The sequence below is a fragment of the Chaetodon auriga genome, chromosome 20, assembly GCF_051107435.1.
Source record: "Chaetodon auriga isolate fChaAug3 chromosome 20, fChaAug3.hap1, whole genome shotgun sequence".
Classification (NCBI taxonomy): domain Eukaryota; kingdom Metazoa; phylum Chordata; class Actinopteri; order Chaetodontiformes; family Chaetodontidae; genus Chaetodon; species Chaetodon auriga.
The window spans coordinates 4,179,562-4,191,932 of NC_135093.1; the positions used below are offsets into that span (position 1 = coordinate 4,179,562).

The following is a 12,371-nucleotide window of genomic DNA, read 5'->3' on the forward strand; positions in this document are numbered from 1 at the left end:
TGAAGTGATGAGCTGATTAATTAGAACAAAAGAAGAAGGAAGTTTATTGATAAGTTTATTAATTGATTAATAATTTAAGACATTTTTCAGACCAAAATGCCAAATATTTACCATCTCCAGCATCTTAAAAGTGAATATTTACCCTTTTCTCTATTTTATGTCATTGTTATTTTGTATATTGGACTGTTGATAGAACAGAACAGTGTATTTGAAGACGTCAGCTTGGGCTATAGGAAATCGGGAAGGACATCTTTCAGTATTTTCTGACATTTTATAGACAATTCTTTGATTAATTTAAAAATAAACAGAGATACAGAGATCCAAATTTCTCTATTCCAGTCAGCTCAGGCCAATACTGATGACTAGCTCAAAACGTGCTCTGTTTTTCCCTAATTCAATATCCATGCGCTGCATTGTGTGGAACTCATCTGGACCATTTTATCTAAGAGAGCATAACTGATGTCTGTGGCAGTAATAACTGAGTAGCCGGCCTCTCATAACTGAGGACTGGAACACTGAACAAGAACAACATGGAGGGAGAAACTGTATTTAATATGAATCAGTCACATCTGGTCAACCTCACTAATGCTAACAGTGTTTATACTTCCTGTCTAGTTATCATCCTTCAACACTCAGCTGCACCCGACTGTACCTGAGATGAACGCCAGCAGCCCAAAACCAAAAGCCTCTTCTCCTCAATCCGGTAAGAAATTCTGTGAATGTTCTCATGTTCCTGAAGCAGTTTCTCCTCCGTCTCTGCATCATAAACACCTAATGTGTTGTATGTTAGCAGCCAGGAGCTGGGAGAGCTGGAAAATGACATACTGTATGATGTTTATGTTTGCACCCCAAACAAACCCACACACATGCTTGTGTATACACACAAATGCACCCACGGCCAAACATTACAAGTCTTTTCTTTCTCTGCTCTGTTTTATGATGTATGGGGTCTAAATACGGTCTGATGTCTCTGCTACGGCCAATTTGAGTCGCTTTCAGTTTCCCACTTTTTCTCCGCTGTATCCTTGGTGACATTATCACCTATTAGCGGGGCCTCAGGAGCCATTGCGTAACCACCAGTCTGGATGTAATGTTCCGTTCGAAATGAATACAAACGGAGGTGTGATTGCAGCCCTACCCACTGCCAGCGACCAATCATGGAGCAGCTGTGCTCATTACAGGCCTCTCCTCCCATATCCACACCTGTCAGTATTTATACCCTCCTCAGAAGCCCACATTCAACAGAGTCCCTCTGTTTCAGCGGGCACACACCCAGACGCTTTCTGTGTTTGCACCAAGCAGGACACTTAGTGGGCGAACTGAGGCACTGCAGGCTTTTAAACCCTAAAATGGTCTGCAGATGTGAGAACATGCAGTGACTCCAGCTGTTTGCGTCACCAGTGTGTGACACCAGTAAACAACTCCATTGCAGTTTTTACTATCGCTGCCATGAATTAAGGTTCTATAGAGGGTATCCACCCATGCAGGGAGATTACCATTTTAGGAAATGAGAGACAATGAAAACAGAGTGAGACCCCTTTGAAGACTGAAGCCAAGAATCACATGATTAGAATTTAATCAAAGCAGGGCGATCAGCAAAGAGTGAGGCTTTGTTCTAATGATCAATCAGCTCTGATCAGATTACAGAACAGTCACTACTGTTAGCCAATGATTGGCCATCACTCATATAAACAGACCATCCAGATGTTACAGCTTCTGAATCATGGACGCTAGAAGTAAGTAGAGGGAGCACCACAACCCATTTTATATAAAACATTTAGATGCTTATTCAGGCACATTCACATGCATTTTTATCTTGAGGGGGACTTGGTCAAACTGTTTTAAAATGCCTGCAGGATTAAAGGATTAAACTCCTCCTCTTCCTCTCTATTACAGAAGTCCAGTGTGCACCAGTTACTGTTGGGAGATTCCAGGTGACACCCAGCATGGACATCCCTGCTGTGCCAGCAGCTGCGGTACCTGCTGCCCCGCAGCCGGCAGACAGCAGCCCGTCAGAGAGCAGCACGGAGGAGCAGGGGGAGTCTGAGACCAGCCTGGCCACCTCCCTCACCATGTCTCCTCCTCACCAGCACCCCCACAGAGGCTCGGCAGGGGTCCTCCAGGAGGTCGACGGCCAGGTGGGATGGGCTGGGAGCCAGGAGCAGCAGCAGGACAGAGAAGAAGAGGATGAGGAGGAAGAGGAGGAGGAGGAGGAAGAGGAGGAAGAAGAGGTTGCCGGCGAACGACAGAGGACGAGGAAGAGGAGTCGGAGGAGAGCGTACAGCCTGAGCCTGATGGGGACGTCTGCGGACAGCGGGCTCTCGGTGACGGCTGCTGAGATGGAGGGGAGGCTGTGGGACGGGGCGGCAGGGAGCCCGCAGTACAGCAACGCCCTTCACCATCTGTGGATGATGACGTACAACCGCAACACTCCCTACCTGAGCAGCGACGACTCAGACAGCGACGACTCAGACATGCTGGAAGAGCTTCAGGAGCTCAGAGAGAAGTAAGTGACAGCAGCAAACCGGTGCTGCAAACAGTCTGTCAACAGGAAACAGATGATGAGACAGCTTTTGAAACTGAAAAGAGGAAAAACACAGTTATTATAGTACATTTAGGTGTTTCAACAAGACTCTTACGCATCAAACACTTTTCAGTGACTTTAACAATTGAATAGTTTTGTAGGGCTGCAACAAATGTTTTTAATGACTTAAGGCTTTTACATGACAGAAAATACTGATAAAGGCTCGTCACAAAAAGCCCCTGCTGACGTCTTCAAACTGCTTCTTTTGTCCAACAAATAGGCCAAATCCCAAAAACAAAGAAAAGCAACAAAGGCTCACAGTTAAGAGGCTGGATCCAGGAAACTTTTTGCACTTTTGCTTCCTGAAAATGATTAAGCAATTATCGAAATGCTTGTTGATTAATCTAATGAATCAGAATGTTCCAGTCAAGTCAAATAAAACTACATCTGGAAAAAAAGTCTACTCATCCATCGTCACAGACTCTTTGAGGCCTTAATTTGCTCGAACCCTCAAGAGGAGCCTTTAACCATTGAACATTTGCTGAATTTTGTCCCTCATCAGACACCTGACGGAGGTGCAGGCCCTGCAGGCCGCCCAGAAGAGAGAGATCGAGGAGTTGTATGAGAAGATGGGGAAGGTTCCCCCTGCAGGCATCGTCTCTCCTGCTGCTATGCTGTCCAGCCGACAGCGCCGCCTGTCCAAGGGGAGCGGTTTCCCCTCGTCCCGCAGGAACAGCCTGCAGCGGCTGGACCTGCTGCCACTCCAGGGTAAAAAAAAAAATCCACATTTCTTGCAGTTATTATTGGTAAATATGTGATGAGTTTTTGAAGGCATGTTTGTCTTCCTAGGTATCATCAGGAGAAACTCCCTTGGAGGCAGCAGCAGCGGCTCCCAGGACAAACCAAGCAAAGGCGTCACCTTCGCCAACGACATTAGTAGAATGGTGAGCGTCCACTGTTTAACAGACTTAATATTACAGTTATTCTCCTCGTTAAACTCGACACTAAACGGCCTTTTTCTCACTTTACGTGTGTTTGCTTCCCACTTTCTTAGTAAGAAATTGTCAGCCAAGCACGCTGTATATCTGGACTACCTCATCTGAAGTGTGACTGCAGGGGTCAAACCCGTCCTGCAGGAGGATCGCTTCGACTCTTTTCACTGGCACACCGATCAGCAAACTGCTTCCCTCTGCCAGTGGTCACAAGGTTCTCCCAGTGGTCATTTACCTCAACGTACATAGAAACTGTCATCAGTGAAGCTGGTTTTACACAGGAACTGCAATTCCAGCTCTCAAAACTTTGTCAAATCTGGTGAATTTGCTGCAGCTGAAGTACAAAACATCGATCAATCTGGTTCATGTTAAAAATGACAATTCAGTTTTGCTCTCTGTCAGACTCAGTGGTTGATAATGAGAGAATTTCAGGTTGCTGCAGCACTCTGCAGAGTGTCACATCACACGCAGGCTGTTTTTAAGGTTTTCTCTCAGCGAGTTTCCAGCATTAACGCAGTCAAGTGATGGTACGCGGTGCTGCTTCGGCACTTGACCCAGAATGACGACACGCGATCTGATGTCGCTGTGATGCTGTTGTTCCTACTTCATAATTGATGTTGTTCCGGGACCAGTACAATCACTGCAACTGACCAATCAGGTTTTTGTGATGTCATAGCTTTGCACGGAAATGAGCACAGAAGGGAGAAGTCGTGGTTAATGTGTGAAACATCTATTTGGCCCCAAATCATGATCTTTTCTGTAACCTAAACAAGTAGTTTTGTGCCTAAAAAACTAAGCCAACAATAAGCTCCACACAGGACATGAACTCTGGTCTCTGCTCTCTGGGTGGACTTTGTCGCGTCTTGAAGCAACATGAAATCCGACGTCAGAACAAGAGCAACACGGTGATATCAGATGAACCAAACGGGCACTTGTTGCTGTTTTCCTGCTTGTCTGAGTCACTGCCGTTAATCTGAGCACAGTGATGTGAACCACAGCGACGCTCTGACACTTTTATTGACAGTTGTCGTCAGCGAATGACAACATTTCGGATAATCTCGCAAGTCGTTTGCTGTAGTTTGTCGATGATGTCTCAGCACCTGCTGACTGCACAGTGAACACACTCTGATTATTGCCTTCCAGGGGCTGACGAGAGCAGTCTAGATGCATTGTACAGTTTGATTTATTCAAAGATGTATCACGGAAAGATTTTGTTCTAGTACATCTTCGCTTTCTTTAGTGATTTTGACACCTGATAGGATGAGCTACATTCTTCAGTCCTGACACTTTTAGGATGTAGTCGAAATGATTTTTCACATTGTACAGAAGTACAATACAGAGGCATCACTTCTATCAGCAGACATACGAAGATTCAGCTTCAGAAGGAAAAAAGTTGTACAACAGTTAGAGATGTTTGCATGTAGCTTGCTTGAGAAAAAAGAAAAATCATTTTTTTTAAACTATGAAATGAGATTTAGTCAAATGGTGTCGAACACTTTAACATAGACAACATCACACATCTATTTTTCAAATACTGTAGCTCGTTGAAAATTTTAAAAACGACTTCTTTGTATTGATTAGTTGTGAAAAATCCACCTAGATTTTAGACTACTGGCTTTCTTGTACAGGTGTAAATAGTAGAGTGCATTTCTAGATCATGTTTACAAGTTCTGAGTAAACTAAACCTTAATTCTTGCTCAAGCAAAAATCATTTTATCGCTTGTTCCATAGATCAAGCACCTTGTGCACTTTAGTAAATTCTACTTTAGTTCTCAATCATTTAACACATTTGTGGATAAAACTGTGTTCACTCGAGGAAGAGCTGACTTGTATCCTCTTATTTTTCCATAAGGAGGGAAAAGAATACAATCCAGTTGATGTTTGATCGCAATATTTCATATTGGATCACAGTGATGATGATGATCTACCCTCCCACAGTTTGAAATAATTAGTACATTGTGGGAAATAGAGAAATCAGTCCAAGCTGTGAATGTGTAGCTGTTGCCTTATAAAATATTCACAACACACTGAATTTTTCTGGTAGTGGAACTCCTGTTAAGTTTTCCAAAGTTCATAATATATTCAAAGACGTTTTGTTTCAAAATTCTGAATGTAAATATATAATTGTATTGCTTTCTGATGCTGCTGCTGTCCTGCCATGCTGAATCTGTGCCTTTCCCTTACAATGTCTTATTTTATATTTTTACTCTCAAGATTTGGTGGCAAGATCAGACTCTATATATATATATATATATATATATCTCCAATTTTGACAAAAATAAATGCTATTGTACATATCAGGGCTCTTTTGTCATCTTTACAGCTTCACCCACTGTCTTTTCTTGCAGAAACTGTTAAACAGACATGACTGTGTTTAAAAAAAAAAATCAAATACATTAGATTGTTTTTTTTTTTTTTACAAATCACCACTTTATCAACATAAATATGTTTGAACAGGTTGATCAGTGTGTCATTTCAGCAGTGTCACAGGTATTATCTGCTGTTAAAGGCCACTGTAGATTTATCATTAGCGGACTGAAATACAGGATGTTCCCCTCATACTTTATGGCATCACATCATCAGGGCTGGAAGCTCATAACTTGTCATTTCTCTACAGTCCGGGCCTTCTGGGTAGCATGTAAGGTCATGTTAAGGTGAGTGGATTAGTCCTTTCAACTGACAGGCAAATTTAATCAAAATCTAGTGATGTCTGGTTTTAAATAAGCAGCAGAACCACACAATTACCCTTCACAATCAAGAAAACAAAGTCCAGCACTGTCTCAACACGAATCAGTGGCATCAGCGTCCACGTCAGTCCCTTCTCAGTTCAGTGCAGGACAGACACACAGTCCAACAACAGGCGGGCGACACACACATCTCAGTTGGCACCAGTCTTTGGTCCCTGCATTCTTGCACGCTTGGCCTCCTCGTCCAGTTCATCCATGACCCGCTCCTGGGAGACTGAGTAAAAGGTGTAGCCGTCTAGCAGGGGAGCAAGTGGTCAAGGCAAATGTTTGCAAGAAGAACAACAACATAGCAAACACTACATGGCAAGGCAGTGATGGCAGCATGTCAGTCAGGTGGTTGTAATTCACTGCTTCAAAACAACACTTTAAGACTGTCTCTATTTATTAAAACATAAAAGTATTTCCATCTTATCCTTTGTTAGAACCTATACACTCAATTGCCACTTCATTAGGTACACCTAGCTAAGCCTACTGAAGTCTAATAGACTGCTAAATGTGAACATTTTTATTTTTATTTTTATCATAGCTAACTTTTCTTTTTTTCCTGACAAAAATGGCCTTCCATATGTTCAAGAGTCCAGGTAAACGTGATGAGCATCTTTTATTATAACTTATTAATATAGTAAAAACGATTGGGACAGCTAGCTTGATGCTAATGAGATACCTTTAGTTTTCACAGAATACAGCATTTGACCAATGTTAAGACATACTACGCAAATAAACCTCAAACGTTCTTTACTGTTATGCTACTTGTCATAGCTAACTATGTTAGCATCCAATGAATGGGAAACTTTGTACCTTACTTAAGACATTTCCTTTTACCATAAACTGCTAGCCAATAAAATAATTGCGCAGTCAATAAGGTTTCAAACACAGCATGCGGAGTTTAACTACACTTTAGCTTTATACTGTTTTATTTGGCTTTATATGACCCCACACTACTTTTAGCACGCTAAGCTAACGTTACATAGTTCACCTTGTGTTGACGTTACTGTGCTTGGCAAGGATACAAATTCCCAATACGAGTGCTCCGATGGCGAGTCCCGTCACAACATTTCGCGTCCGCATCATCTGTGATTTCTTCTTCCACTGTTCGAGCTCTACCTGCCGGATGAAATTCATCTGTTCTTTAGAAAGACCCTCTTTAGACGGGTCTATCCTGGTTGCAAAGCGAGCATTGGACTCTCCTGGCGTCTTGTCGGCCATGACTGCAGTCAGTGAGGCATGAAAGGTTGTTTCGCAACAGCTAAACGCGCAGCTGTGTTTCAAATGATCTGCGGGGCTGGTGGCGCAGTGATTAGTCCACCAGGACGTTTTGAGATCTGCGCCTGGAGCAGTACGAGCGCCACCGACTACTGTACGAATGCATGCGAATGGAACACAAATTGTGCAACATCCAAAAGAGCCCCCACATCAACAATGGTTCCTACTCGGAGACGTTAAAATGGTCTCGGAGGTGAAAAGCGCGGGAATGGCGCCATCTTCTGGAAAATATAAGCTTCAGGCACGATTTCTTTTTGGGTTTTCAGTTCATGAATGAAAAAAAGTGAACAAAACTCGCTAGTTTCTGAATGTAACTTCTCTTCTTGTAGAAGACAACCGTTAGTTTGAAAATGGAGAAGAGATTATTTTGTTCTCCGAAGCAGAGCATTAGTTTCAGGTTTGGGGACGCTTCCTTTGACCTGCTCACAGATTTCCTGATTAACCTCAACAAAAGAAACAAAGATAACCTCAATAGTTTATCAAAATGCAGCGGAAACTTCAAAGATAAAAGACTAATGGGTAAGTAAAGTAATCTGACCCATAGAGAGCTAACTCCATGTAACGCTAGCTGTTTATAATTTTCTGTTTAAGTTGCTAACAAATGTCATGTTGCCTTAACGTTTTTTCGTATGCGTATGACGCAGTTTCAACTGGGTCCACCTTTACAACCGTTATTAAGAAAAACTGCACAATTTTTTTTTAATTCAAAATTTCTCCATTACTCCACAGAGATCGAGGTAAGCCATTTGTTATATTGTGTGTAAACTCTTTAATTTTGTTGTACCTCACACAGCTTTGACGGTTAGAATTTAGCTAAAGATAAGATAAGATAAGATAAGATAATAATATTGCTAATGGGTCGAAAATTGCACATGGTTTAAGTACAATGTTTTTTCATTATTGCACAGCAGATAAAAAAAGTAAGTAAAATAACCCAGTATATAAGAAAATATGTATGTGCATGGACTTTGTATGAAAAAAATATTTTTTTAATGTAATATTGGAGAAGAATATGTAATATTGCATAATATATTGCATGGATGTAATATCAAGATGTTGAAACATAAATCAGACAATAATGCAAAACAGTAGGTATTTAAACACAGTGCGAGTTGAAATACCTCCCCTTTGCAGAAAACTTATTTTTCCTCTTAATTAATGACTTCATAGCTGTATTCTTTAAACATGTACTTCACTCCTATCAATTATGGGATGCATATGGGATACTAAATTTGAAACTACTTTAAGAACCAGGCTTTCATTAGTAGACTTGTTTTGCATGCTGTCATTATTTCAGCTGGGGTGCAGACTGTCTCATTCTGCCATAGCTTTAATAATTTTGTCAGCAGGTGGGATTGACTGTGATGTACAGGACTAACTCTGAATGGCCCACTAAGCTTCCCTGTACCCTGTCATCACTCTGAAGTCTTTCATACACCTGGGATTGAAAGGCCTCTTATTATGGAGGCTAGTTCTCCACACAGACTCCTTAAGGTAACAGAGTCTGTCCAGCTGTCAGCACCTCAGCAGGAAAAAACCCTGCCAGTGAGCAGGAGCACATGGATCGCAGTGTTAATGACTTTTAATAAATATCCATATGCCTCTTCATTGTTCACATGGCAGATAAAATGCAATTTAAATTACTGTGTGGAGATACCTCTGGTAGATGAACATGCTTCTCCTGGTGCCAGCTTATGAAAGCCTGAAGTTTTCCCAGGATGGAAGGAACTTCCATATAAATACTTCAGTTTCTTTCAAACTGTTAATAGGAAAACTGTCCAGTCACGATACAGTTTTGCTAGTGCTGGCTGGTGGGTGGTGTTGAGAACCCAGCATGGTTGTGATTCAGCGTTAAATGTTTTACTTCCTCGGCTCTCAGCTGTTATTTCATGCAAAAATAAGTATAAAGAAAACAGAATCAGAGTTTTAAATAAATATCATTCAGTCACAATGAATAAATCTTTATTGGGCCATCTGGGCTTATGTGTTATTTTATCTTTATCATCTAGAGGACGTTTTGTACCTTACTAAACTATCCGAGATATTTATAGTTTTTCATTTCCAATATGTCCATTAGGCATCGCTGCAAAGAGCTCATAAATGACAGTGAATAACTAATAGTGCCTGGAGAGGAAACGGCTCATATATCATTTTATTGATCCCATTCCATAGAACTACATGAGATCTCTCCCTGTGTCACTTTACATGGGATTGTCCAAACAGATTTACTGCCTCACACATTTCTTTCTGCAGATGGATTTCTTTAGCTCTCATCATTGGCTGCCACCTCAGTCCAAACATGCTGAGCTCATGCTTCCACTGAAAAAGGATTTTTCTGTTTTGTTCTCGTGTCTTTGCTGATGCCCTCCATCCCTCTCTGGTCTAACTTAGAATACATCTTCCTGATGACTAAAGAACTAACACTTGATCCACTAACTGGATACCATGCCATTGAATTACTTCAAAGGTAAGAAAGAGCATCACATTTGCCTTCCTCCGCCACACCTCGTCTGATATTGGTCTTGCCATTCCTTCATGTGAATTCTCCCACAGGTTTATGGTCAAGCACCTTACAGATTTGTTGACCACACCCACAACTCATTGTCCAGCTGCTGATCCACCAAGAAGTTATGAGGACACCATTTTTGCCAAGCTCAAGGAGAAATTCCCTCTCATCATCTTCTCCTGCATGCAACTTGCAAGCAAACTGTCTTTGCACAGTCATGTAAGTTCTGCAATGCCTCTGATTAATAACCTTCAGTAACCTGTGATTAGAAACAAAATAATCTATACTTCTTCAAAACATTTCTAGATAATCGACAACAGCACTGCTGTACGCTTTCTGCATTCAGTGGGCTACAATGTCTCTAAGAAGACTGTCCTGGAAACAGAGCTGATGGTCTTAAAAGGGCTTGAATTCAGACTAAATGCTCCTAACCCACTGACGTATGTGGAAATCCTTCTGGAGGTTCTTGGTAAGAAATCATATTTAAATACAGAGTAACTTATGTGAAGTATTATGATGAAGCAAAAATGTTGTAAAATGAAATGAAAGTTTCTATGACCATTATTATGTCACATCCATTGAGCAGCTATACTGACTTTGAAAGGTGACTGTGAACATTTGTAGGACACAATGAGCCATCCATCTCCGTCGAGCATCTGTATCACCTGTGCCACCATGTTCTCCAGTTCGTCACCCTGCAGAGGGATGCCATCTTCGAGTCCTTGTTAGTGACTACCACTCAGCGTGTCAACCCATCCAGAGAACAGAGGTACAGCCACATTTTCAGATATTTATGGGACAGGTGTTTACTGTCATGGTAGAGCGGACAAGCTGCTGGATTAGCAGTTGCATGGACTACAACCAGCTGTGAACTGTTGTTTTGGTTTCTCATGTTTCTCATGGCTTCCCCCCCTGGAAAGCACATACATAACAGCTTTTCAATGAACGGGTACAGCTTAAAACTGTGGTTTGGTATAAGTTATTAAACCTGTAATTACTGATACTTAGCCACTTGGAGGCAGCGGAAACAAGCTGTGGACACAACATTGACACCTTTGAAGTTGATTTGGCAAACTTATTAGCAGTTAAATATTTTCAGACATGGAGCAACATTAGCATTCATCTATTGTGTTTTTGGCAGCCTGACAAATGTAAGTCCAATATCCACTCTCCTTTAGCTCTGTTGTCGTTTCCATCAACCCCTGAGGGAAATATCTGGCAGTTTAGCTGCTAAATGCTCACTATGTTCACCAGCTAGTCACTCTGTCTGCTGTTTGGTGCCGGGCGGATAGTGAGCGGCAGGTTTTTGGAGATTGCTGTGGAGTGAAACAACGTCTCTTGGGTACTCTGTGTCCTCTGCCAGAGGGCAAAAGCTCCTACTCTAATCAGACTGTATTCTCTGTGCTGCTCTAAACACAGACTGCTTGTAAATAGATTGATAGGACTGGTGTTCTTTCTTACTTTTGACCTGAACAAGACGGGCAAATCTAGATCTTAAATGAGCCTGCTGGATAAACATATTATCAGCATGGACACCAGCACACCTGATTAATGGGAGTGTTGTGGATAATCACCGGTGATAATTCTCCCCTTTCAACCCCTTTCACATCACCCAAAGTCATTTAATCCATTGTTAATATAAAGATATTGATTATAGCTGCTTAATTACTAAATGAAATCTCTCTAAACAGAGAGAAGTTTGTGACAGTGACTGAGGACTACATGCTTCTTGGTGTTGCTGTCATCGCCGTGGCTTCATTCATCCACTATGTCCAAAAATGGGAACAGGTGAAACACTTGAGGTTTTATGAATATTAAAACCTTAATTACATTTACAGTAGCATTTGTCATCAGTGTTTTAAATGTCAAAATTGTAGACAAAATATGCAGCCATATCAAAGAGTATGAAGTCATCTGCCTTATCCAAGTTAATCTTAGTGTGTCCTTAATCTGTCACAAACACATTTGTTTTATTTGAATGCATTGCAGATAGTGGGAGAACTGAGTCACATCACAGGAATCTCAAGTAGGAGCATCAGTGATTTCGCTCATGTGACACTGATGCACATTGTTAGAACCGTTGCCTGAGTCTCGATAAGACTCCTTCACTGAATACTGCTTTGTACTCTTACTGTTAATGGTTCAGGTTTTCTACCTGTAGATGTTGGTACAGAACATGCACTGTGATCCTAAATGAGATGATTCAATTACAACAAAACAACATCTTTGTACTGAAATAGCTTAAGTGATGACATGGTGCTTGGAAATTAAATCACAACAGAGTGGTCTGTTTGTTAGGGACAGACATATGCCTACATTATTCTAATGATACATTCTGT

General features: G+C 41.5%; 3 protein-coding genes across 5 annotated transcripts in view; 2 read left to right on the forward strand and 1 right to left on the reverse strand.

The window, feature by feature from the left end:
- The window catches only part of wnk4a (WNK lysine deficient protein kinase 4a), a 37,293-nt gene extending 33,258 nt beyond the window's left edge, over positions 1 to 4,035 (forward strand). For all 3 annotated transcript variants that reach the window (XM_076760203.1, XM_076760206.1, XM_076760204.1), the window contains 5 exons: positions 616 to 703; positions 1,897 to 2,506; positions 3,087 to 3,292; positions 3,374 to 3,468; positions 3,579 to 4,035. In XM_076760203.1, coding sequence (XP_076616318.1) covers positions 616 to 703; positions 1,897 to 2,506; positions 3,087 to 3,292; positions 3,374 to 3,468; positions 3,579 to 3,581 — 1,002 coding nt within the window. In that variant the 3' untranslated portion in view covers positions 3,582 to 4,035. The remainder of the gene's footprint in view (positions 1 to 615; positions 704 to 1,896; positions 2,507 to 3,086; positions 3,293 to 3,373; positions 3,469 to 3,578) is intronic.
- A 1,882-nt stretch (positions 4,036 to 5,917) lies between these two features.
- On the reverse strand, positions 5,918 to 7,592 carry coa3a (cytochrome C oxidase assembly factor 3a). Its single transcript, XM_076760207.1, has 2 exons — positions 7,274 to 7,592; positions 5,918 to 6,498 (listed from the first exon to the last, which is right to left on the reverse strand). Exons 1-2 carry the CDS (start codon positions 7,467 to 7,469, stop codon positions 6,395 to 6,397), a joined length of 300 nt encoding a protein of 99 aa, XP_076616322.1. The 5' UTR covers positions 7,470 to 7,592; the 3' UTR covers positions 5,918 to 6,394.
- Positions 7,593 to 7,876: 284 nt separating this feature from the next.
- On the forward strand, positions 7,877 to 12,120 carry cntd1 (cyclin N-terminal domain containing 1). Its single transcript, XM_076760437.1, has 7 exons — positions 7,877 to 8,045; positions 9,918 to 9,993; positions 10,080 to 10,251; positions 10,339 to 10,501; positions 10,657 to 10,801; positions 11,724 to 11,820; positions 12,022 to 12,120. Exons 1-7 carry the CDS (start codon positions 7,877 to 7,879, stop codon positions 12,118 to 12,120), a joined length of 921 nt encoding a protein of 306 aa, XP_076616552.1.
- Positions 12,121 to 12,371: the final 251 nt, after the last annotated feature.